Here is a 27,600-nt window from a genome sequence, read left to right as displayed (position 1 = left end):
TGAGGGGGTTGACTCAGCTGAGATTGTTAAGGTTGTCTGCTGCAGTTAGCCTTTTTTTTAACGTAGGTTTGCTCTAATGGGTGAAAATTTGAGAGATAAGTGATACATCTTTTGGTAAAATTCACTCAATGGTTATTTAATCTGAATTCCACTGCAATCACTAATTTGTTTGATTGTTATTATAAGCAGTATCAACACCATATTGATCAGTATGATATTACTCTTACTCCATTTGCAGTACGATAATCATAACCTCCTGAAAAATGAACTATTATTCCAGTAATCCCTATTGTGCATTCTCTAGTTATTTCTTCAGTATTACTGAGCAACTCTGAAAATTTGTAATTAATTTGAATTGTTTGGATTTTGTGCAGATATTGATGAGTGTATGAATGGAACTATCTGTGGTACTCATGGATATTGTGAAAATACAGATGGATCCTTCCATTGTCATTGTGATCAAGGTTTTGAGGTTCCACCAGGAGGACAAGGATGTGTGGGTAAGTTTGAGTTGGAAAGTTCCTGTCAAACTTTATAAATTCTGCTGGATTTCTGCAGGGCCACAGTTGGAAAGTGCGAAAGACGTATTTAACCCATGCCAGCTGCACAAGTTCCTGGTTCTAGGCAGGATGACTGAAATATTTAGTTGTAAATCATCTGATAGTTAGTTGTTGGTCATGCCCATTCTGTTGGGATTGATCTTGATGTCCACAGCTCTACGGTTACTGTGTTTTTCTTCTCTGAGATGTGAGCATCACCGGCTGAGCCAGCATTTTATTGCCCTGAACTGAAGGCATTTAAGAATCAACCACATTGCTGTGTCTCTGGAGTCACGTAGGCCAGACCAGATAAGGATGGCAGATTTCCTTCCCAAAAGGACATTAGTGAACCAGATGGGTTTTTCAACATGATCACCATTAGACTTTTAATTGCAAGTTTTTATTGAATTCAAATTCTGCCATGGTGAGATTTGAACCCAGATTTCTAGAGCATTACACTCGGTCTCTGGATTCCTAGCCCAATGAGAATATGACTATGCCACTGTCTGCCCTATAAGTGTTACAGAAGTACATTTCTTAAGCCAAATAACACAAAACACAATAAAGTAAAAAGATATTAAGAATAAATTCATTTTTATGCTGGAAGTTGTGGGTAGATTGACAGATTGTGGGTAGCACTGCTGCCTCACAGCACCAGGAACCCAGATTCGATTCCTGGCTTGGGTCACTGTCTGCCTAGAGTTTGCATGTTCTCCCCATGTCTGTGTGGGTTTCCCCCTGAGTTCTCCACTTTCCTCCCATAGTCCGAAAGATGTCCTGTTAGGTGCATTGACCATGCTAAATTCCCCCTCAGTGTACCTGAACAGGTACTGAAGTGTAGCGACTGGAAGATTTTCACAGTAAATTCATGGCACTGTTAATCTAACCCTACTTTTGACATTAATAAAGAAATTTTAAACTTTAAAAAAATTAAACCTGGAAGTTTTACATTTTTGAATGGGTTTTATGAATGAGAATTGTTTTCAAAATCAAGTGTTTGAGTGATAACTTGATTAGGTTGTTAGAAATGTTTTATACATCTTCACATGGCTTCTGCAGTCTGTGCTTGCTGGATTCTAGGTGAGTCACTATGGAACATAAAAGGAAAGCATAGAAGCAGCAGAGGGGTATGATGAAGATTGGAGAGGTATGGAGGGCACATGGTGGTGTATCAGAGAGCAAGAGGGGACGCTGGGGATATGGGGGCATGACAGTTATGGGAAATGAGGGGACATATGATTTGGAGATAAAGGGTGCGGGCTTGAGAGTCTGACGTTCATTTTTAAAACTGTAATCCAATAGATGGAAGCAGGTGTTTCTCATAGAATCCTACGGTGTAGAAGGAGGCCACTCAGCCCATCGAGTATGCACCGATCACAATTCCACCCAGGTCCTATCTCCATAACCTCATGTGTTTACCCTGGTTAGTCCCCCTGACATTATGGGGTAAATTAGCATGGCCAATCCACCCAATCTGCACACCTTTGGACTTTGGGAGGAAACCAAAGCACCCAGAGGGAACGCACACAGACACAAGGAGAATGTGCAACCTCCACACAGACAGTTACCCAAGCCAGGAATCGAATCCTGTTAGCCTGGCCATCCATCTGCCTTCATTGCTGCCTCAGGAGCAATAGGGCAGACTCCATTTCTGCCTACCCAGAACAGAAATATGGCAGGCAGGTGCCCTTTTAAAAGAGATAGGCTGGGTTAAAAAGTTTCTCGACCAGGCTTTCTTGCATCGAAAGCAAAACAAAATGAGGAAAGAAAAATTGGATTAAGAAACACAAAGAGAAATATTTTAAAATTGCTAATTCTTTCAAATCTCCAATCTCCATGAATAATTGAAATGTGAAGGAATAACATTCCATCCTTATAAAAGTAAATTTCAGTACTTGAGCAAACCCAAGTGTCCATTGGACATCAAAAAAGACCAGGCTTCCTATCGGAGACATAAGACAGTCAGCCAAGAGTCAAAGTATACCCTCTTTGTTAGCTCTAGCTGGCAAGCTTAAGTGACCCACTGCCTGGCACTTGAAACTATGATCATTTAGCAGGGGAAGAAAATTGGCTACTGCTTATGGGTACTGATGGACGGATCACTACTTTTTCAACCGTCAATTAACATTGATAACACTTCTCATCTATTTCTTATTTCATATATCTGTATTCTAATTGAACATTATCTCTAAAGCAGAAGTGTAGAAGATTTCTGTGCACTTTTGGTCTGATTTTTTAATAGGTAATGAGGAATTCAACATCCTTTCTTTCTCAATATGCAAGATCTTATAAGCTCCTCCAGGCACCAATGATTCATGTTATTCAACAGCAGAGCTTTTGAATGTCACTTTTATCCCCTTGTTTTCCTAACATCAAAATGATCTGAAATTCAATCTGAGATTAAAGTTTCAAATGATCTATCATGCCTCAAATTCTATTCATTTAATAGAATGTATTGTCACCCTTGTTCATATAAATTACTGGATGGTACATGCACAGGTTTCACAGTAAATCTTTTAAAATCTCCAGTAAGGAAAGCAGGCTATTTTAAACCTTCGCCTTTCTTACAGTCCTATGAACGTAGAACAAGAGAACATGGACAGAGTGAATAAGGAGCAGCTATTCTTCTTAATTGAAGGGTTAGTCAAAAGGGGCATAGGTTCAAGGTGAGGGGCAGGAGGATTGGGAGGGAGATGCGAGGAAAAATTCTTTTACTCAGAGGATGATGATGGTCTAGAATGTGCTGCCTGGGAGGGTGGTAGAGGCGGGTTGCTTCGCATCCTTTAAGAGGTATCTGGATGAGCACTTGGCATATCATAACATTCAGGTCTGTGAGCCAAGTGCTGGCAGATCACATTAGGTGGGAGTTCAGGTGTTTCTGATGTGTTGGTGCAAACTTTTCTCGTCATGGGGAGCATGAGAAGATATAGGAGGGTGGTGAGAGGGCATACTTTAGCAAAGGATTTTACGGGCCCAGCTCTATGAACATTGTGGAAGACTAAAATGTGCCTATCACCCTATCACTGCGATGGAATTGACCTGGTAGGAGGTTCAGGATTCAGGCTTGTAACACCAGCCTGTGCCCTAAAAAAGCATTTATAAAATTTGTAAAGCCTAGGAATGGGATCAGGAATCCCAGCTGCCATTTTCACTTCTCTCTACATTCTCACCAACTCTGTGGAAACCTAGCCCATTGTTGTGGTATGTTCTTGATTATGACTTGCTTACTGTCACTGCTTTCAAGAGAGAAAAATAAGAACAATTTGAATGGTAATATTATAATGCAAATCCTTGAATTTATGGCAAATGCATTTCTGTGAAGCTTAATAGACCAATTTTGTTTCTCTTCAAAAATATTATATAGACTCTCAGCTGAGAACTTGAGAACTTTATTCTGTCAGCACAGATAATTTTGCATGCTTGTCAATGCTGTAAATTAAATTCACAAACCCAGATTACTATTGAATCTATTTGGCAAACTTTTAATCCTATCAATTCATACATTGGCCACAAATCTCCCATTCTCAGGCTAAATGCTTCAGCTGGCGTGAAAACAGGAGAGTTTTGCATTGGGGCAAATATATGTGGGTAACTAATGAATCTCAATCCCTGCAACCAAATAGTTCCAGATGAATTTTTAGTTCATAGAGTCAAGTAATAGCGTACTCAAAAGGTATTTTCAGAATAGGTGTAATTTTTTTAAATTAGTTCTTGGGATGTGCATCTTACTAGCAGGTCCAGCATTTGCATTCGCCCATCCTTAATTTGGTGATGAGTTGTCTTGTTGAGCTACTACAGTCTGTGGTAAAGTGCTCTGTTATGGTTTGATAGAACTGAGTGTTTTGCTGAGTCTGGAGTCATGTGTACATAGAAATTTGGAAACATAGAAGATAGAAGCAGGAAGAGGCTATTTGGCCCTTTGAGCCTACTCTGCCAAACATCATGATCATGGCTGATCTTTCAACTTAATAGCCTAATCCTGCTTTCTGGTGTAGGCCAGACTGGGGAAGGATGATGGATTTCCTTCCCAAAAGATGCCTTTGGCCTGACATGAATCCCATCACTGCCAATACACTGTCAGAGCAAATAGATATTTTCATTAAAAAAATCATTGTGTTTCTATTTTTAGATATTAATGAATGTGAGATGATGAATGGTGTTTGTGGAACAGCACTCTGTGAAAATTTTGAAGGTTCCTTCTTCTGTGAGTGCATGGATGAGAATGAAGACTTTGATCCCGCAAGAGGCCAATGCCATCCTCGTGTAGCAATAGGTAAGTTAAATTGAAGTGTGAAGAAATAACAGTCAATTTATAAGTTTTCATCTTGGAAAGTGAAGATCACATCATGAATTTTAAAATTATCTGCCTAGTACTTAATATTTCCAACATACACTGTTTTACTTGGTTTGCTACACTTATGCTGTTCCAGTAAAATTAAACTGAATATTAAATGTAAAAGAATTTTGTGCTTTCGGGGAAATTTGTCAAGCCCTTGTTAGTAGGATTTGCCAATCAGAAAACAATATTACATTGTTCTAAGGGATCTGTACTGAGGCCTTACCTTTATAGTATATGTACTGACAACTTGAATGAAAGATTAGAGCATTGTATATCCAGGTTTGCAGATGACTTTAAGAGGGACAATAAGTCGAATGAAGAGGAGCTGGAAGTTGTAAAGGGACTTAAACACACTGATGACAGATGAGTTTTAATGTGGAAATGTGAGGTATTACAGATAGGAGAGGACTGCACTTAATATCTTTTACCACTTGCCCATAAGCAGAAGCTGTTTGAATTGCTTTTTGAAAGAACAGAGGTGTCATGTTTTCCTAATCCCTTGGTTTTTGTGATCCAGTTTTACTAATCAGAGCAAATTTGAGTTAAAATTAATTCAGAATGTTGGTTTATTTTACATATTCAAACAAAACAATGTTTTCCTCTTCCTATTCTGCATATTTACACAGTAAAAGGCATGGTGGGGGCACGTCTGGAGGAAGGAATATTTATAATAAACAGATCACAGAAAATTAATATTAATTCACGTAAGTTCTAAAGTCAGAGTTCAGAGGCTGTTTTCTTCGTGGTGGGACTCATTCTGATGTGCTTCTGGCTTGAAAATCCTTGAAATAAATTATGCTGCTGAACAATAAGCTTTTCTGTCTTTTGACCACTTGGCAGACCAGTGATGTAAATTAAACTGTCCAAAAGGCCAGAGGCTTGAGTCATGTGACATTCCCTCTCAACGGTTACTTTGAAAAGGATGATTATTCAGCATCTGGAATTGGCTTTGGTTTCAGGACTGATAATGTCTCAGTTGTTGAAAGGGATGCGATCTCATTTCTGGGTCTGGCATTGACTCAGTAGAGCCACTGAAACACCCATCAAGATTGGTTTAAAAAACGTAAGTGACTTCCTTGTAGTTCCCTTTGAAATTGGTCTGAACAATCCCAGGTGATGTGAGTCTGTTAGTAGCTCTCTGAGCATAATGAGATGTGACATTCCAGAAACTAAGAAAATCAATATTTCGTCCTTGAAACACCTAGCAATAGCTCCCAGACTGAGGGCTCAAGATCATGTGACCTTGTTCAGTAGAAAAGAACAATTTAAAAAAAATAAATAGTACTAGGGATAAAGTTCTAAAATATGTAGTAGTGGGTTTCTTTCCATGTCAAACATACAATCGTACGAAATAGGAGCTGAAGGTAATTTAGTCCAAGGTTAAGAGAAAATATTGCAGATGCTGGAATTTGAAACAAAAACAGAAAATGCTGGAGAAATTCAGCAGGTCTGACAGCATCTGTGGAGAGAGAATAGAGCCAATGTTTTGAGTCTGGATGATCCTTCACCATTTAGTCCCTTAAGCCTGCTCAGTCATTCAATATGATCATGAGTTACCAACAATAAACTTTGATTCCCCTTCCTAAAAGAATCTACCTAACCCTGCTTTAAAAATATTCAATGACCTGCCCCCACTGCCTTCTGAAACAGAGGAGTGACTTTTCCTGTTCCACCTGCCATGGGAATTGTAGCTGGTGGGACACGGACCATGCAAAGGTCTGCTGACCTTGGCAGGATTATCCGGTTTTGGGGCGAGTACAACCGGAAAATCTGCCCAGAGAGTTCCAAATCGCACAACCCTCAGAGAAATAATTTCTCCTCATCTCTCTCCTAAAAGAGTGACTCCTAATTTTAAAACAGTTTCCCCTAGTTTTGGACTCACTCACATTTTCCTTTCCACTCCCACTTTGTCAAGACCATTCAAGATTTTATATACTTCAAGCAAGTCGCCCCTCATTCTTCTAAGCTGCCATTGAAACAGGCTCAGTCCTATAATGTTCCCTCATAAGACAGCCCGTTCCAGGTATCAATCTAGTAAACCTCCTCTGAACATTCACCAATGCATTTAAATCCTTCCTTAAATAAATAGAACAAAATTGTACACAGTATTCGAGATGTGGTCTCAATATTACCTTGGATAAATGAAGCATAATATCCTTACTTGTATCAATTCCTCTCATGGTAAAGGATAGCATTCCATTATTCTTAATTACTTGCTTTTCCTGCGTGCTAACTTCTTGTGAGTCATGCACGAAAACACCTAGGTTGGGATTTTCTGTCTGCGCTCGCCCCAGAGCTAGAAAATCCCACTCAAGGTCAACAGAAACTCATTAGTTAAGAAACAGACTTGAGTTTCTGCAGACATACAACTGATGATAAAGTTCCTCTCTAGGACCAGTGTCAAGAATAGGGGAGGGCAGCCAAATAATCATTGTTGACATTGGTACCAGTCACATAGGTAGGAAGGAGAATGAGATCCTGAAAGCAGAAAGGAGAAACTTTGGTTAGACAAAGGAGAGCCAGTGTATGTTATCTATTTGGATTTCCAGCAGGCCTTTGACAAGGTGCCACTTCCTTGGAGGCTGCCGAGTAAGATAAGAGCCCATGGTGTTAGAGGCAAGGTACTAGCCTAGATAGAAGATTGGCTGACTGGCAGAAGGCAGTGGGGATAAAAGGGTCATTTTCAGGATGGCAGCCGGTGACTAGTGGAGTTCTGTTGGGGTCAGCATTGGGACCACAACTTTTCACTTTATACATCAATATCCAGGTGAAGGAACTGTGGGCATTGTGGCTAAGTTTGCAGATGATAGGCAGTGGGATAGGTAGTATTGAGGAGATGGGGAGGCTGCAGAAGGTCTTGGACAGGTTAGGAGAGTGGGCAAAGAAGTGGTAGATGGTATACAATGCGAAAAGTGTGAGGTTATGCACTTTGGTAGTAAGGATAGAGGTGTAAGCTATTTTCTAAATGGGGAGAGAATTCAGAAATTGGAAGCACAAAGGAGTTGGGAGTCCTAGTTCAGGATTCTCTTAAGGTTAGCTGGCAAGTTGAGTTGGTGGTTGAAGACTTATGCAATGTTAGCATTCATTAGTGCGAGGTGGTCCACTTTGGTAGGAATAATGGTAGGAAGGACTATTACTTACGTGGCGAAGAACTGCAGCAGGCGACGGTGCAGAGGGACCTCGGGGTCCTTGTGCATGAGTCGCAAAAACCCAGCCTGCAGGTGCAGCAGGTGGTCAGGAAGGCTTATGGGATGCTGGCCTTCATAGCGAGGGGGATTGAATATAAAAGTAGGGAGGTCTTGCTGCAGCTGTATAGGGCTTTGGTGAGGCCGCAGCTGGAGTACTGTGTGCAGTTTTGGTCGCCGCACTTACGCAAGGATATTTTGGCCTTGGAGGGAGTGCAGAGGAGGTTTACTAGGCTGATACCGGAGTTGAGGGGGTTGAGCTATGAGGAGAGGCTGAATAAACTAGGCTTGTACTCGTTAGAGTTTAGAAGAATGAGGGGAGATCTCATTGAGACGTATAAGATGATGAATGGGATGGATAGGATAGAGGTGGAGAGACTCTTCCCGCTCAGAAAGGATAGTAGGACTAGGGGGCACAGCCTCAAGATAAAGGGGGGACGGTTTAGATCGGAGTTGAGGAGGAACTTCTTCACTCAAAGGGTGGTGAATCTCTGGAATTCTCTGCCCGTTGAAGTGGTGGAGGCTACCTCGCTAAATATTTTTAAGACGCGGGTTGATAGGTTTTTGGTAAGAGAGGGGATTAAGGGTTATGGGGAGAGGGCGGGAATGTGGAACTGAGCCACGACAGATCAGCCATGATCTTATTGAATGGCGGGGCAGGCTCGAGGGGCTAGATGGCCTACTCCTGCTCCTATTTCTTATGTTCTTATTTCAAAAGGACTAGAATACAAAAGCAGGGATGTATTGCTGAGGCTTTATAAGGCTTTGGTCAACCCACATTTGGTGTATTGTGAGCAATTTTGGGCCCCTTACCTAAGGAAGGATGTGTTGGTCCTGGAAAGGGCACAGAGGTGGTTCATGAGAATAACCCTAGGAATTAAAAGCTTGATGTATAAGGATAATTTAAGGACTCTGGGGTCTGTACTCAATTAAGTTTAGAAGGATGAGAGGGGATCTCATTGAAACTTATAGAATACTGAAAGGCTTAGATAGAATGGGTGTGGGAAAGATGTTTCTGTTAGTAGGCGAGATTAGGATCTGAGGGCACAACATCAGAATAAAGAACCTTTAGAACCGAGATGAGGAAGAGTTTCTTCAGCCAGAGGTGGTGAATCTGTGGAATTCATTGCCACAGAAGGCTGTGGAGTCCAGGTCATTGAATATATTTAAGACAGAAATAGATAGGTTCTTGATTGGTAATGGGATCAAGGGTTATGGAGAAAAGAAGGGAGAATGGGGTTGAGAATCCTATCAGCCATGATTGAATGGTGGTGCAAACTTGAGAGGTCAAATGGCCTAATTCTACTTCTATATCTTATGGTCTAAATCCCAATTTCATTTCCAATGCTGGCCATTTTCACTGGCACAGGAACAGAGCGGATTTGACCTGACACACATTGTGGGGAACATTCACACCTCCACATTAAAGTCCATTTGCCCAGGCTTGAGTAATCTGGTCTCTAGAAAAGGAATTCTCTATTGAACATGGATGCAACAGCCTCTTGACGCCTACTTGCAGCCCAGACATCTGAAGGGACGTAAGCACAATGCCTCATTTGAATTAGAAGTTGGAACATATCAGTGGGTGCAGCATCTGTTTGTGTCTGTTCTGTAAGTGGACTTAAGAACACCATGTTTTGTATTGAACCAAAGTAATCTGCATTTTGCTTTGTGTACTATCACACTTAAATTGCATTGAAATATATTTTTACAGAATGTATGATTCAGTATATTTTTGGAATAAATGTTTGCGAACTATTTTATTGCAAAGAGCAATTCTGCCATCTACTGCCTTGTTGTGGTATTGTGGGATCTCAGAAAGTTATAAAATTCTGACAGGATTGTTAGACAAGGTGGATTTAGAAAGAATTGGCCCCAATTCTCCCATAGCGACCCGCAACTTTTCTGGAGGGCCGGGTCAGGAGATGCGTGTGTCAGCCATTCGTGGGTTGCCGCAAACTTTTACAACCCACGTGCACCTCCCATCCAGAAGAAAGTGGTGCCGCCGGGAATGTGCAGAAGTCCAGCAGGAAGTGAGGTAACTCATTTGTATATGTTTTACGTATATTTTAAATGTATTATAAATGCGATTATTGGACCCAGCTTAGAACTTGCCAGGCCCGATAGCATCTTCCACCCCACTAGGAGTACTTCATTCCAGCGGGGTTTAGAGTAGCTCCCCACATTTGGGGAACTAATGGGAGACCCTGCCGGAGTGAAGGGGGGCAATCAGGGCCCCTCATGGAGTCAGGTGGCAGGGGATGGTGTCCCTGGGCATGGGCACTCTTGATGTGGAGATGCCAGCGTTGGACTGGGATGAACACAGCAAGAAGTCTCACAACACCAGATTAAAGTCCAACAGGTTTATTTGGTAGCAAACGCTACTAGCTTTTGGGGCTTTGCCCTTTCATCAGGTGAGTGGGGAGTTCTGATCACAATAGGGCATATAAAGGCACACACTCAGTTTACAGAATACTGATTAGAATGCGACAGCTAATTTTAGCTAGAATTTACAGCTAATCGAGTCTTAAAGGTGCAGACAATGTGAGTGGAGATAGCATTAAGCATAAGTTAAAGTGATGTGTATTGTCTCCAGACAGGACAGTAAGTGAGATGTCGCAAGCCCAGGCAAGTCATGGGGGTTACAAATAGTGTGACGTGAACCCAAGATCCCGGTTGAGGCCGTCCTCATGTGTGCGGAACTTGGCTATCAGTTTCTGCTCAGTGACTCTGCCCTGTTGTATGTCGTGAAGGCCGCCTAGGAGCACGTTTACCCGAAGATCAGAGGCCGAATGCCCATGACTGCTGAAATGTCCGCCAACAGGAAGAGAACAGTCTTGGCTGATGATTGTCGAGTGGTGTTCATTCATCCATTGTTGTAGCGTCTGCATGGTCTCCCCAATGTACCATGCCTCAGGACATCCTTTCCTGCAGTGTAGCAGGTAGACAATGTTAGCTGAGTTGCAAGAGTATGTACCATGTACCTGGTGTTATCACATGAGATGATGGCATCTGTGTCAATGATCTGGCATGTCTTGCAGTGGTTGCTGTGGTAGGGTTGTGTGGTGTCGTGGTCACTGTTCTCCTGAAAGCTGGGTAGTTTGCTGTGTACAATGGTCTGTTTGAGGTTGTGCGGTTGTTTGAAGGCAAGAAGTGGGGGTGTGTGGGTGGCCTTGGCGAGATGTTCGTCTTCATCAATGACATGTTGAAGATGTCTTAGCTTCTCCGCTCCAGGGAAGTACTGGACGACGAAGGTTATTGTGTCCACCGTGTCCCGTGTTTGTCTTCTGAGGAGGTCGGTGCAGTTTTTCACTGTTGTGTGTCGGAACTGTGGATCGATGAGTCGAGCACCATATCCTGTTCTGATGAGGGCATCTTTCAGTGTCTGGAGGTGTCTGTTGCGATCCTCCTCACCTGGCAGTGCCAGCCTGTGCACCCTGGCACTGCCCAATGGGTAAAGTATCCATGCCCAAGGGGCACCTTGACACTGCCCACCAGGCATTGGCAGTGCCAAGGAGGTGGGACCTATTGTGGGCAGCTGGGGTGATTGGTGGGGTTGGGGGGTCCTGCTGCCACTCTGCGTGGCAATTGGTCTGGGCTGAAGGTAGACCAGCGATTGGGGTGAGCTGCGGGGGTGTCAGGGGTCTACCCCGTGAGGGTGTCGATGGGAGAGGGTTCTGCTGAGGTGAAGGGAGTGGGGGGATTGCCAAGCGCTCTGGGGTGGAAGGGTCAGGACTGGCCCAGGAATTGTTGTGGGGAGTGCGATCGGGCCATGGGGGAGAGGGCAGCACTGCAGGGGTCCTGGGCTGATCAGTAATCGAGATGGCCACAAAACGGGGAGACTGACAGATCGGGACCACTGCGCTGTCAGACTCTGGCCTCTGCATTGCACAGTCTGGAAAGATTAAGGTCTGAAGCGGCACTGAAAAAGTAGTTGTGGTCTAGAACAGCTTTCCCATCAATTCAGCACTTTTGGAAGAATCACCCCCAATGTTCCCAATGGTGAGAAAGTCCAGACTAGTGGTCATAGTTTTAGGATAAGGGGTAAATCCTTTAAGACTGAGGTAAGGAGAAATTTCTTCACCCAGACATGTAAATCTGTGGAATTCACTACCTCAAAAAGTAGCTGAGGCCAAAATTAGATATACCTCTTGGGGCTCAAGGAAGATGGAGGGAAGACAGGATCAGGATTTTGAATTTGATGATTAACCATGATTAAAATGAATAACAGAGCAGGCTCAAAGGGCTGAATGGCCTACTCCTGCTTCTATTTTGTGTTTCTCTGTTTGATAAGTACATAATCAACCGCAAGTAAACTAAATAATTAAATCATTTGATGTGATTTTGCACTTGCAAGCGCAAACCTTGCAAGACGTGGAAAACAGGAATCTTGCCAACGAGATCTCATTTTCCAATTCTACCTGCCCCCACCGATAAAGTAACAAGGTTACCATCCAGGAAGGTTGAGAACATAATTTCAATGAATTATACTGTAAGTTAAAGGTTTCCCTGCCATATCGTGTCCCTCTCCTGCTTTTGAAACCCACCCCCCCTTACCAGTATGACATCACCAGCCAGCTTTACAACTACTTTTGCAAAACGTGAACCAGGCAAAGGGAACCCAGCGGGGCACAAAGGCCCTGTTATTGCCCCTGTGTGGGGGGGGGCAGTACTGGGGGCCCATCTGTGGAGCTCTATGGAGGGGGACGTTACCCTTGTTCTTGGAAGGGTGGGTTGCCCTTGTGCATGTTGGAGGGGATTCCCCTTATATTTTGGGAGGGGGTTGCCCTTGTGTCTGTTGTGGGATGCGAGGCGGAGTGGCCTGATCTTCAGTTTAAAAAAATGAAAAACTTACCCCCTGCACATGCACATGGGAAACATCCTGCTCCCTCCCAAGGGAACCCCCACAATGATGGAACCCATGGAGCTCCTCAGAGGAACCCCCACTGGTGCTTCTCCTTGGCATTACCCATCAGCACTACCCTGTAGGGGTCAGTGCACGAGGGTCAACAATCCCGGCATATGTCTACCCCTGGACAGAGGGGTGCTCTACATACATGTGCATTCCCAATGGGTTCTCTTTCCCCAGTTCAAGTTCATTAAAAAACTGTTGTAAGTTAGAGATCCTAATATGGGGGGTATACACAGTGGGGAAGCCTGCAAATGAGATGGAAATATATTTAAATGAGCTTCTGTTCCTTCTTGGGCAGGAATCTCATTACGTCAATGGGGTGGAGACAATTGTCTCCCCAGATCTTGGCAATTAGGTTCTCGGTTTTGGCGATGGGAATTTGTTCTATTTTTAATTTTGTACACTAGGGTGGCCTTTAAAAATGGTACCCTGATTGTGGGACATGAGCCATCAATTTTTTTTATCTTAATCAAAGCAATACAGCGGAGAAAGCTACCATTGGGGCCAGTGGCTTTAATGTCGCTCTTCCTGCCCACTGCCACACTCTGCAGCAAAAAAACTGTTTTGTTACATTGTGTGCACGATATTCTGTAGGGTGATATCTCTCTTAGCCTCTGTACTCCTGACAATCTTGGTTTTGTGTCCCTAAATTACCAGATAAGATTAGTGCATCTTCTCTATGAACTGATGTTCTTTCTAATGTAAAACTGAATACAATATTCTAAATGTGGCTAAATTCATGATTTATGTGGATTTAGCATTACCTTTCTGTTTTATTACTCCCATATATTTTCTAATATATATATTAATACCGTCATACAGAACTATGTATCCGACCTCTTACGTTTCTCTGCCCTCTACTTCTTTAAAGTTTCACCAATTATGAGTATACAAATTAAGAGTAGAAGTAGGCTAATCAGCCCTTGAGCCTGTTACTTTATTCAATAAGATCATGACTCATCTGATTGTGGCCTCAACTCCACATTCCACTTCATCCCAATTACGTTTGACTGCCCTTTTAGTCAAGAATCTATCTATCTTTGCCTTAAAAGTATTTATTTATTGATCTGGCCTCCAGCACTCCCGGTGGAAGAGAGTTCCAAGAATTCACAACCCTTGAGAGAAAACATTTCTTCCCATCTCTGTCTTAAATGGAAATCTTTATTTTTAAACTGTGTTCCCTGGGTCTAATCTCTGTCGCAAGGGGAAACGTCCTTTCAGCATCTACCCTGTCAAGTCCCCTCAGGATATATGTTTCAATAAGATCACCTCTCAATCTTGTAAATCTCAATGGATGCACTGATTCTTATTATCCCAAAGTGTATTACCCTAAATTTCTGTGCATCTGTTCAGTATACTAACCTGTGAACTTCAAGTCAGCTGTAATTCTCTTAGCAATTATATATAGGGGATATTGTCTGAAGAATTAAATTATATAATTAAATTATGTTGTCCAATAAGTTTGACATAGCAAATGATACAATCTGATCCTGATCACTTATAATTCCTATTGATTCTGCTCAAAGCAAAAGTGAACTAAGACTAGGTCACATAACTCCTTTCCCTTCCAGTAATGCCATGCTGATATTCCTTAAAGGGATATTACAACACTACTCTTTCAATTTGCTTGCATTGTAATTAAATCTGGTTTGCAACAATATTGTCAGAGTTTCAGTTACTTTGACTGTAACACTAATCCCCAAGACTGTTGTAGGGCAAATTGAGATGGCTGGTACTATCTTAACTTTGGACAATACAAAACTCACGAGGCAGATTTCTCTGTACAAAGACGTAACATTTATCCAAACAGAAACAAGCAGCTGCAAGGAGATCACCAAAAGGGTTGAGTAGCTCTGAAATAGAGCAATAGAATCTCTCAGACGAATCTAACATATATGATCAGAAAAAGATCGATTATAGTTTTTCTTATCAATTATTCTCACCTTAGATTAGAATCAATTATATATCAATAATAATCTCCGACATTCACCTCAGCCAATCGCATTTTACCATCCCCATCCAGCATAATGATATCTCATTCATCCATTAAATCTGGATGCTAACTTCTACCTTGGCTAAAATCACTTCCTTAAGTTGCCTGATTACCCTAGACACTTACTGCAGGGGTCAAAGTTGATGTTCTCACCAGATCATTGCCAAACTGGATAGACACACGATCCATCACCAGACATATTTCCACCCTAAGTCTAGGCAATCAATATACCTACTCGTAACTGTGGCAATATGTGTTCCCGCACAAAACTTTCTGGTGTGGATTTTGCTAATTATAGGGTTCTCAGGCATTTGATTCTGATTTACTATCATTACCTTGTGGTAACCTGCTTTTGGCTGAAGCGAACCATGATTTACATAATACTGAAAATAAATTAAAATATCAGCATTTATGTTTTAAAATGTAATTCTCTTACTGCATTCACATATGTATAAACTATTCTTTCATTAGATTATTAACTTGTTTCAAGAAGCATTTACCTCTTTACTGGTAATTCTGTCAATGCCTGATGTATTCTATTTAAAAACCTTATTAACTGGTTAGAAATCTCCTACATCACAGTCCATCTGTGACTCCTATTCAATGATTGGGCAGGATAAGATCAGGACTCAGAATAACAAATGCTATTTATCCTGCAGTCTACACAGGAGACTTAAAAGCAGAGGGAATATTTATTGAAATATTATTCACTTGTTAGTGAAATTGGAATCCTTGGTATCAGTCATTAGATAAATCTGCACTTGAGGCATGTTGGTCACCATATAGTTGTTCAGTCTCCAAATTTGAATTCTGTGATTTCTGAGCATTTGTAAAATTGCTGAATTAAAGAAAATTAAAATTTGAATTTATATAAAATCTTTCATGGTCTCAGTGCATCCAAAGTACTTTACAGCCAAATAAGTACTATAGCAGAAGTCCAGGTTACAATGTGGAGAACTCTGACAACAAGTTGCCTTGAACAGTAATGAAGTTTGATACTCTGTTTTAATAATCTTGGTTGAGGGACTGGAAGGACTCCACTGATACCCTTTGAATAGTGCCATGGGATTTTTTACATCTACTTGACAGGACAGGCAGGACCTTGGGTTAACATTTTATTTGAAAGCCAAGAGGGATTTTATGACCTTGTTTGGGGGTGGCTTGTAAAATCCTGCCTAAGTCAATGGAAAATTCCACTCTGTGAGCTGTGCCCTCGCTAATTTCAGGGTGGGTGTGGCAGTAAAGTTCTGGCCAACGTCTCTAATAATGCAGCACTCACTCAGTGCTGCACTGAAATGCCAGCCTACATTAAATACTCAAGTGTCTGAAGTGGCTTTAAGTCAGAACCTTCTGATTCAGGGAAGAGTGCTACTAATGAGCTAAGGCTGACACCTGAATTAGTCAGCAACTTGTTGGAACTGAGGTAGGTTCTTTATTTGACCACAGATAACCATTAGGAAATAATTTTTCTGTTTTTTTTGGTATACCGTTCCGAATTTATAAATTAAGTACCTCAGTCTTTCGCTGTCACTGGTTCAAAATCCTGGAACTCCCTCGCTAACAGTATTGTGGGTGTTCCTACACCACATGGACTGCAACAGCCACCTTCATAAGAGTAATTAGGGATGGGTAATAAATGCTGGCCTAGTCAGCAACATCCACATTGCATGAAAGAACAATAAAAAAAATCACAGCCAGTGACTTTACCTTCATAGTGGACCAGCACAGATTGTTACAACATAACAACAATGTACTGAAGTGTTTGGGCTCATCCTGATCAATTATATTTTACATATATTTCTCTCCAAAACAATAGAGCAAACACCAGGAGTGTCAGTAATGCCAGAGTTGTCCATGATGCCAGCGCCTGTAAAGGGAGATTTGAAGGAATGCTACTATAATCTGAATGATGAAAACTTCTGTGATAATTTGCTATCACGAAACATCACAAAAGAGGAATGTTGCTGTACTGTTGGAGTTGGTTGGGGTGACAATTGTGAAGTTCACCCTTGTCCCATGATAAACACAGGTAAAGTCATTCTCAGGACTTGTATTTACACAAATTATTCTGTTGAAATGTGTACTATTGGATAGTGTTGAAGTGTTAGAAGTTAAAACCAATGATAAAATGTCATCTTTCAACAATCCTTCATAATAGTCATTTTAATTACAATGAATATTTGAATCATATTTAACACAAGTATTAAACTAAGCAGCTTTCAGTGTATTTTTCCAATGAATGCTGTAAAATAAGGCCATCATACAGCTGTATTTTGGAGTTAAGTTTTAACAATATTTCATCATTTTCTGAAAAGAGTAGCACCAGAAGGGTTGAGTAGCTCTCAAATAGAGCAATAGAATCTCTCAGACGAATCTAACATATATGATCAGAAAAAGATCGATTATAGTTTTTCTTATCAATTATTCTCACCTTAGATTAGAATCAATTATATATCAATAATAATCTCTGACATTCACCTCAGCCAATCGCATTTTACCATCCCCATCCAGCATAATGATATCTCATTCATGCATTAAATCCGGATGCTAACTTCTACCTTGGCTAAAATCACTTCCTTAAGTTGCCTGATTACCCTAGACACTTACTGCAGGGGTCAAAGTTGATGTTCTCACCAGATCATTGCCAAACTGGATAGACACACGATTCATCACCAGACATATTTCCACCTTAAGTCTAGGCAATCAATATACCTACTCGTAACTGTGGCAATATGTGTTCCCGCACAAAACTTTCTGGTGTGGATTTTGCTAATTATAGGGTTCTCAGGCATTTGATTCTGATTTACTATCATTACCTTGTGGTAACCTGCTTTTGGCTGAAGCGAACAATGATTTACATAATACTGAAAATAAATTAAAATATCAGCATTTATGTTTTAAAATTTAATTCTCTTACTGCATTCACATATGTATAAACTATTCTTTCATTAGATTATTAACTTGTTTCAAGAAGCATTTACCTCTTTACTGGTAATTCTGTCAATGCCTGATGTATTCTATTTAAAAACCTTATTAACTGGTTAGAAATCTCCTACATCACAGTCCATCTGTGACTCCTATTCAATGATTGGGCAGGATAAGATCAGGACTCAGAATAACAAATGCTATTTATCCTGCAGTCTACACAGGAGACTTAAAAGCAGAGGGAATATTTATTGAAATATTATTCACTTGTTAGTGAAATTGGAATTGGAAGTTAGTCCTGCCATTTAGATGCTTTAAGTTAAGGCTGTTAGATGATAGAGAAATATTGTATAGTGGGAATATCAGAAAATGACTTAGCCCAGAGGAACACAATGTACAGAGGTACAGGGTGTTCAGGCAAGAGACATTTTAAGAAGATTAAAGAAGCTGATCACATGCCATTTGGTAATCTGGTTGATTACCTTTACTGTGAAAAAGATTAATCTAATAATAGGTAAATTAAAAGTCACAAGGCCTGAATAAGAAAGACATGAAAAAAAATTATTTTAATAAGATTTTTAATATTAGCCAAATATGCATTGGAATAATCGAATGATTCAGAGTCTAATTTGGCAAATGTAATACATGATCCATAACTAGGATAGCTGCAAGGAGCAGTGCACATCCTAACTTAATAAGAACATAAGAACATAAGAAATAGGAGCAGGAGTAGGCCATCCAGCCCTTCGAGCCTGCCCCGCCATTCAATAAGATCATGGCTGATCTGTCGCTGCTCAGTTCCACTTTCCCGCCCTCTCCCCATAACCCTTAATCCCCTCTCCTATCAAAAACCCATCAACCCGCGTCTTAAAAATATTTAGCGAGGCAGCCTCCACCACTTCAACGGGCAGAGAATTCCAGAGATTCACCACCCTTTGAGTGAAGAAGTTCCTCCTCAACTCCGTTCTAAACCGCCCCCCTTTTATCTTGAGGCTGTGCCCCCTAGTCCTATTGTCTTTTTTGAGCGGGAAGAGTCTTTCCACCTCTATCCTATCCATCCCATTCATCATCTTATACGTCTCAATGAGATCTCCTCTCATTCTTCTAAACTCTAACGAGTACAAGCCCAGTTTATTCAGCCTCTCCTCATAGCTCAACCCCCTCAACTCCGGTATCAGCCTAGTAAACCTCCTCTGCACTCCCTCCAAGGCCAAAATATCTTTGCGCAGGTGCGGCGCCCAAAAATGCACACAGTACTCCAGTTGCGGCCTCACCAATGCCCTATACAGCTGCAGCAAGACCTCCCTACTTTTATATTCAATCCCCCTCGCTATGAAGGCCAGCATCCCATTCGCCTTCCTGACCACCTGCTACACCTGCAAGCTGGGTTTTTGCGACTCATGCACAAGGACCCCGAGGTCCCTCTGCACCGTTGCCTGCTGCAGTTTTTCGCCTCGTAAGTAATAGTCCTTCCTACCATTATTCCTACCAAAGTGGACCACCTCACACTTGCCAACATTAAATTCCAATTGCCATTTCCTGGCCCATTCGCCCAGCCTATCTAGATCCTTCTGCAGACTCTCCACACCCTCCGCACAATTTGCCGTTCCCCCAATCTTGGTGTCATCAGCAAATTTCGACACTCTACACTCGGTTCCCTCCTCCAGATCATCTATATAAATGGTAAAAAGCTGAGGCCCCAGCACCGACCCCTGGGGCACTCCACTAGTCACCATCCGCCAATCCGAATAGCACCCGTTGACCCCCACTCTCTGCCTCCTATTTGACAACCAATCCTCTATCCACGCTAACACCCTACCCCCAACTCCATGTCCCTCGACCTTCTGCAATAACCTCTTGTGAGGCACTTTGTCAAACGCCTTCTGAAAATCCAGAAAGACCACATCCACCGGCTCTCCTCTATCCACCGCCCTAGACACATCCTCATAGAACTCCAGTAAATTTGTCAGACACGACTTCCCTTTAATGAAACCGTGCTGCGTCTGCTCTATCAAGCAATTCCCTTCAAGATGCCTTGCAATTTCCTCCTTAATGACAGATTCTAACATTTTACCTACCACAGACGTTAAACTAACCGGCCTATAATTCCCCGCCTTTTGCCTGGCACCCTTCTTAAACAACGGCGTAACATTAGCCGTTTTCCAATCATCCGGCACTTCCCCGGAATCCAGCGACGTCTGGAAAATAACCACCAAGGCATCCACTATCACCTCCGCCATTTCTTTCAGAACCCTCGGATGCATTCCATCCGGTCCTGGGGACTTGTCCACAATCAGCCCCTCCAATCTGTCGAGCACCGCCTTTCTAGTAACAGTAATGTCATTAAGACCCTCCAGTCCTACCACCTTTCTATCACTAACACCCGGCAAATTATTCACGTCCTCCTCCGTGAAGACAGAAACAAAAAAGTTATTCAAGACCTTAGCCATATCCCCATCCCCTACCACTAAGTCCCCTTTCTCATCCTCTAAAGGACCAACATTCACCCTAGCCAGCCTCTTCCTTTTTATATATTTATAAAAACTCTTGCTATCCTTTTTTATATTAAGCGCTAGCCCAGCTTCATAGTTTCTCCTACCCTTCCTTATCAACTTCTTTGTCAATCTTTGTTGACATTTAAACCTCTCCCAATCCTCTTCTCGCCCACTACTCTTAGCTACTCTAAATTCCTCCGCTTTTAGTTTAACACTTTCCTTCACCTCCTTTGTTATCCACGGCTTATTACCTCTCCTCCTACTATCCTTTTTGACCATCGGAATAAATTTCCGTTGAGCACCAAGAAAGATCTCCTTAAAGATCCTCCACTGCTCCTCAACAGACCCTCCCTCCAACGCGCTCTCCCAGTCCACATTCGCCAATTCTTCTCTCATCCTACCGTATTTCCCTTAATAAGGGTACATTACCCCAGATAACACACCAGAAATGGAAGAAGAGCCACTCTTGTAAGGATAGCAGACACAGGATGATCAGGTGAATGGGTATGTTCAATAATACTTCATTAAAGGGCAGTGAAATACTTAGAAAAGCAAATTGCTCAGGATACAGGATGATAATTACCCAGTGGTCAGTCAGCACCACTTTCAGGATGTGTCCGTGTATACTACAGAGCAGTAAATAGGATTCCCATCTTATTTTATTGTGACAGCAGGACAGTGAGACTATCAGTTATCTTCATATCTGATCATATCATATTCAAACCATTTATTAGTCAAAACAGCATCATTAGTAATTGTTCTTGCTTTAATTCAGATGAATATAATGAAATTTGTCCAGATGGCAAAGGATTCATTCCATTTCAGATTGGTTCTTTTAGCTTTGGATCACAGAACTATGGAGGTGAGTCTTAAAATAGCCCAAATTAATTGATTTGACAGCAACTGATTTTATTAGTGAAGTTCTGTACACATATATGCAACAATATTAGTACTAGAAAATTAAATAATTGGCTGGATCGTATGCTCCCTCAGCAATGGGTTTTCAAGCAAGAAGCCTGTAAAATGCCATGGGTGCCATGCCCACTGCCTACCTATCTGCCCTTGTCCCTGTCCCATTGTGATTTTACCAGGGCTGAGCAACATGAAGCCCTCCTGCCTGTGGGCCATTTGAAACTCATTAGTAACCAATTAGCAGCTATTGGTGGTGCTGACCAGAGATTTGCCACCATTTGATCATTGCAGTTTGGTGTGGGTAGGTGTGCAGGTGCTCCATAAAATCCAGGCCAATGTCACATTTCTGGGAACCCAATGCCAACATCAAGCATTCAGCTAGTTCACAGCCAGCCACAAACTAGAAATTCTTTCATTTTGTCAAACAATGGTTGGAATTCTCTGGCAGTTTACTATAGTGGGAATTTCTGGTCCTGCCAGTGGTGCACCCCCTGTTGTGGGTTTCCAGACAGCGTCTATTGGCTTCAGTAGAAAATATCATTGACAGCAGTGAGACCAGAAGATCCTGCGCTAGTGAATGTTGTGTCTCCTCCCACCGTTGAGTAAAACACTAAGGGGAAGCTAAAGAATCTCACCCATTATGAAAATCAGAATTGTACTTCTGACTGTATTTAGCTCACAGAGAGCTCACAATAGGCGATTGTTGAAGAACATGTGAAGAAATTACTTACTTTGCTCAACCCCACAGGTCACCTGAACTCTTGTAACATTTACTTTCTGATATCACAAATTTATTGTCACATTTCAGATATAACACTTCAGGTGTAACACTTTGTTGGTTGACTTACACCTCTGGATAGCTTTGTACTCATTACTGACTATTCAGGTCTGAACTTAAATGAATGCTTCTAAAATAGTGTGCTTTTCTCCATCTATAGATGCAGATGAATGTGCAATGTTTGAATCAGAAATATGCAAGAATGGGCATTGTGTAAATAATATAGGTGACTATGCCTGTTATTGTGACACAGGATTTTACTATGACAATGTGAGGCTGGAATGTGTAGGTAAGTTTGAAATATTAGCATGATTATAGTGAAGTGTGCCTACAAATATTTGTTTGTTTAAAACTGAGTGTATCCAATGAGCATGCAGTAAATGATTGTCTAATCTCTTTTATATGCGTTATAGTAACTTATAAAAGTAACATATAAACGCTATGAGCAAAATCTAATCAAAAAATGCAAGTTTCATGTCCAGCAAGAAAACCAGTGTGTTTCTCTCCACTCTGTCAAAAGAAATCAAGGAAGCGTATTTGATGCCATCATTCAGTGGAGTAGGGCCTTAACATGCTGGCAGAAGGCCATTGCCCAGTGATCAGAGCACCATTATAACTGGGATTTGCCCCTTGCCACAGGTTGGCACTGCCAGGCTGGCATGGCACCAACCTGGCATTGCCAACCTATGCCAAGAGGCAATGCCGAGGGCATTGCCAGGCCACTGTCTGGCATGTCCCTCCCACCCAGGGGCTATTCTTTTATGACCCTGGGGAGACCTCCACGACAGGTTCATGCCTAGATGGATCTGTTGCAAATGGTGCCAGTATAATGTCATGTCAGTGCCTGCTGAATATCTGGTGAAGGGGAAGTCCTTGAGAGAGTGCTTACTAATGGTATACTAATGCATTAAAGTGAGCTTTCTGTGATCCTGAGGCATGTTTTACTCCACTCTGTCAATAAGGGGCAGTAAGATTGGAACTCAAACTCTCTGGTGCGAACTGCACTTTCCAGGTTTTGAGCACATGTCACCGTTCCCATAGACAGAGTGTGCAGACTCAAAATTGCCCTGTATGTTAAATGCTAATGTTGATTCCACAAATCTAGTGGGAAGCAACACTCACATGGTGTTAACTGATGGGTGTACAACCTGCAATTTTTCATCCATCCATTATCGGTGTTGAAAATAGGTTGTGCACCAACACAGTGCAATCCTTGAGGGCTGGTCCCTCCTGGGATCATGCAAGCACTAAATCGACCATCCAATTTTAAAAACTGCCCATTAAAATAACATAGTTTCTGTTTTGAAGGTAAACTTACAGAAGAGTCAAAGTTGGAAGAATGCACACACATTATTTGCACACAACACAGCTTGCATTCTATACTTTCCTTGCAATAATGTAAAAAGATTTGCAACCAATAGACAATTGTATTAATGATTTTTTGTAATCGTTATCACCTGGGGAAGGTGCTAAATAACTTGTAGTGATAGATAAATGTTAATGTATGATACTAAAAGATTAACTTTTTTTTATTTGTCATTATTTCTTTAGATATTGATGAGTGTCAGGATGAAAATACTTGTGTGAATGGAGAATGTGTCAATACACCAGGATCTTTTAATTGTTTCTGCAGCCCACCACTTACACTGGATGTAACTCGTAAAAGATGTATAAATGGCACGGAATCAGGGGGTAATATAAGTTCCCATGCTATTTGTAATTATATATTTATTCCAAGTTGCTAGAAAATTAAGACAATCTCTCATCTCATCCCCCACCCTCCATCAGCACGGACAACTCTCCACAACCATGTTCTTAATTTGATCTACGCAGTCATTAAATCATAAATATCGCAACTGAGACAAATCATCTTCATTTGAAGTTCCGTGTATGCACAGACTCATTGGTTGCAGTGTGATTGGATTGACCCACTAGGAAACTTCCATTAAAACAACTTTATTTAACAGTACATTTAAAATATCGCAAAAAGAATTAGCATAACTTTTACCAATTGAAATACTTAAATATGACAAGATGTAATTCTTAACAGCTAGCGATCTCTATAGTTTCAATGTAATCAATTTCCCCACAGACGTACATCCTTCTTCAGAATCAGTTAGTACAAAAACAGATGTGCTCATGTAAGTGCTATGTTTCCAGCCTTTTAACTCCTCTGGACAGATTAAAAAAAAAGATACCTGTCTTCTGACTCCCATACAGCAGCCTCCAGAGAACGATCCATCTCCAAATAGCAGAACTTCAGTGAAAAACATGCATTTTCTGGCAAATCCTGGTCTCCAAATCCAAGGAGAGAAAGAGCCACAGAGAGAGAGAGAGCGCTTCTGCTCCCTTAATAACCCAAGCTGCAACTGAGTTTATTTCTCTATATAAGCATAGTCCTGCCCAGTTACATGATTTTTCCTGTCAATCAACCTGATCAGGTCTTACTCTGAAAAATCTCAGAGGGAAAAAAAGCTAAAATAACAGAACTGTATTAATCCAGATTAAAACAAACACTTCAGCAATTAAGATAAATTATGCTGCTGTAGTAAGAACAGGGGCTACTGGTTACAGATAAAATGGCACCAGTTAAAAGAACTGACTGCTAAAACAAATCCTGCACAAATAACTTGACACAAATACATTTCTTAAAGGCACAGTATTGCCACACACTGCCTCTCCCATGTATTGGAATTTACAATGGAAATAGTTGACATAGAAGTGTGGCATCAATGCACAACAGAAAATTATGGTTTATGGATGGGAAGTATGTGTAGACATAAGGGCCTGAATTTTATATCTGGGGTACACCTGAAGTTGGCATGAATGTGAAACCCGCTCTCACCCAAGATCTCAGCCAGAATTTTACATTGCTCTGATGGGTGTGCACGCAACACAGAAGCGCATAAAATCATGCAAAATGTCAGGAATGTGTCGCAATGACATTGCACCTGCATCTGATATTTTGGTCAGCGGGCGCAAGTTGACCATAAAGGAACCAATTTAAGTTAATTAAATAGCAATTGACTAGGATTTTATCTATCTTTACAGTTGGCGGATAGGCCAGTTGGCAAGGCAGCCTCTACGTTTTAGCTACAATATCAGTCCAGGATGGTATGAAAGTCAGGTTCAAATAAAATTAACCAGTCTGTCTGGGGATTGACATCAGTATATGATTTTCCTACCCGGACACTCATGGCAGTTGTTCCACTGGTAGTTATTTTTTACAAACTAATAGCTCCATCAGACAACTCCTGCAGTGGCTGTCCCCCAGGCTCCCTTTTCTTGCTACACACTCTCCTCCCACCTTCCCTCACAGTGCTCAGTCTTTCACAAAGCGCGATTCACATTGGATGGCTGTTAATTAGCCAGTCAGCGTAATACAACAAGGGTGAGAGCAGGTTTCACATCCATGCCAACATTGGGCACACCCTGAAAGTAAAATTTCAGACCCAAATCTGACATTGTAGCCTAAAATTTAATAATGCCTCACAATTTTTGCATGTGTTACGATCCTCATGGATAAATTTTAGACCAAAATAATGAAATTTATTGAATGGCCCCGAAATGAAGAAATTACCAATATATTCTACTTTCTTGTACCTCAACACAACTCAGAATCAATACAAAATTACACATGAATTAACAGGAGAATGATATTTCAAGTAAAAAAGTAAATTCCACTTCAGTTAAATACATCTTACATAGCCATAAGCACCCACACTCATGTGGCACCATAAGCAATTCCAAATTTCTCTAACTCAGCCTCAATTGATGGAGCCCTCGAGTCACATGTACTGGCAGCTATATTGCATTTGAGACCCCGGAGATGGTCATTACCTACACAGCACATTACCGTAGAACTCCTTAGCTAGGTTCACAACAGTCTTGATGGCACAGATTCCACAGTGACTTCTTCATCTGATTCCTGTAATAAATCTTGTTGAATATTCTGCTTGTTTCTGTCAAAGCTCAAGCATAACTGCAGATTTATCCAACTCACAATCTGTGCTCCATCCCTGTCTTTTGTTTTCTGCCCTGTTTAAGCATCCTATACACATACAATTCCTTATAAATATGTCTCCTCAACTGCAGCTCTCTTTTGTGAGAGGCCACATGGCTTCTATCTTAAATTCCTATTGGTACTGCTTCCTGGTGAAGGATTGTCAGGTCATCCAATAAAATTATAGTTGATCCCTTTACGATGCAGACTTTTAAAAGGCTTTTTTCAAACATTCTTTAAAACAATTAGACTCCTGGACATTTTAAAGAAATTACAGTTTTTCCTGACTGTACTACTTCCGAGTAAAAGACTATGACACAAGCGCATTCTGAGTTGGAAGTGCACCTCTCATCATGTTTGCTTAGACATCACGAAGGCTTCCAGGTCCTGTACTTGAAATTAGCGTTAGTTCCTTTATACATTAGGGGAGGTAATGTCTAATTAGATGCCCCCTTTTTAAAGTCGAGCTGCCCTGAATACAGTTGCCACTGTACTGGAAAAGTTGATCTGCGTGCAGCTTAATAAGTGTGTTGGTTATGATTTGCACTCCTCTTACATCAAAGAATGTAAAATTTCAGGCAGCACACCACGTTATTTTGACCTCACTTGCACACACAAGGCCTCAAAGCATGGACTCTCACAAGCTTTACCTTTTTTTGTGTGTTCAACAGTAACCTGACCAAAGATTTTAACTTATCTTGAAGATAATCCTGTTGATATTAATTATGTTCTTTAGTTGACTTTGAAGAGGTAGACACATTTCTGGATATATGCTGGCAAGATGTGAGTGAGGATGACATCTGTAACAAACCTTTGAGGACCAGATCAACAACATACACAGAATGCTGCTGCTTGTACGGAGAGGCCTGGGGCTTGCAGTGTGCCTTCTGCCCTTCCAGAACATCAGGCAAGATATTATTCAATGCCCATATTGAATGTAAATGCCAAGTAATTACTAAGGGCTAAATTTTGATTTGAGGGGGGCTGTAAGATATAGTGCAGTCCATTTTGTATCTCTGCTAGTTTTTATTTCCATTGAGCCTTCATACACTCAAGATTAGTTCACCTGTTCTTTTAATTCCTGGTCTCCCAGAAATATGTGAGGCTCCTGATAAATGATAGGTACAGTTAGGCCAGAATTTTCCAGGGAAAGGAATTGACAAATTGACAGGAAACAGACAGAATGAAAATATGAGTCATTTTCAAGTTGGCAAACTGTAACAAGTGGGATACCACAAGGATACAGAATTAAAAAAAATTGTCACTCTGGAAGGCAGAGTGATTATAGACAAGTTAGGCATGAGTAAGTAGTTTGGCAACATTAGCAAAGACCTATTCTGCTTTGAGATTACCTTTTATGATAACTTGAGCACTTGCTTTATTCTAACGGTCCATGAACTAGATCCTAAGTGGCTCACAGGGGTATAATGTTAGCTTGCCGACATACTGATCACTGATACTAACAAACAATATCACTCTACGTGACCCAGTAGCCATAGTGAAATGTCATCATACGTAT

At 41.3% G+C, this 27,600-nt stretch overlaps 1 protein-coding gene across 1 annotated transcript in view; it reads left to right on the top strand.

Moving 5' to 3' along the window:
* LOC145352441 (latent-transforming growth factor beta-binding protein 2-like) overlaps nt 1-27,600 on the top strand; it is a 440,928-nt gene that overhangs the window by 391,895 nt on the left and 21,433 nt on the right. Inside the window, exons 27-33 of the mRNA XM_080202303.1 lie at nt 375-500; nt 4,669-4,812; nt 16,785-16,997; nt 21,164-21,250; nt 22,239-22,367; nt 23,630-23,770; nt 26,818-26,988. Coding sequence (XP_080058429.1) covers nt 375-500; nt 4,669-4,812; nt 16,785-16,997; nt 21,164-21,250; nt 22,239-22,367; nt 23,630-23,770; nt 26,818-26,988 — 1,011 coding nt within the window. The remainder of the gene's footprint in view (nt 1-374; nt 501-4,668; nt 4,813-16,784; nt 16,998-21,163; nt 21,251-22,238; nt 22,368-23,629; nt 23,771-26,817; nt 26,989-27,600) is intronic.

This window comes from Carcharhinus amblyrhynchos, chromosome 14 (genome assembly GCF_965287045.1).
Source record: "Carcharhinus amblyrhynchos chromosome 14, sCarAmb.v2.hapA, whole genome shotgun sequence".
Lineage (NCBI taxonomy): Eukaryota > Metazoa > Chordata > Chondrichthyes > Carcharhiniformes > Carcharhinidae > Carcharhinus > Carcharhinus amblyrhynchos.
This window is presented reverse-complemented; position numbering and strand designations above follow the sequence as displayed.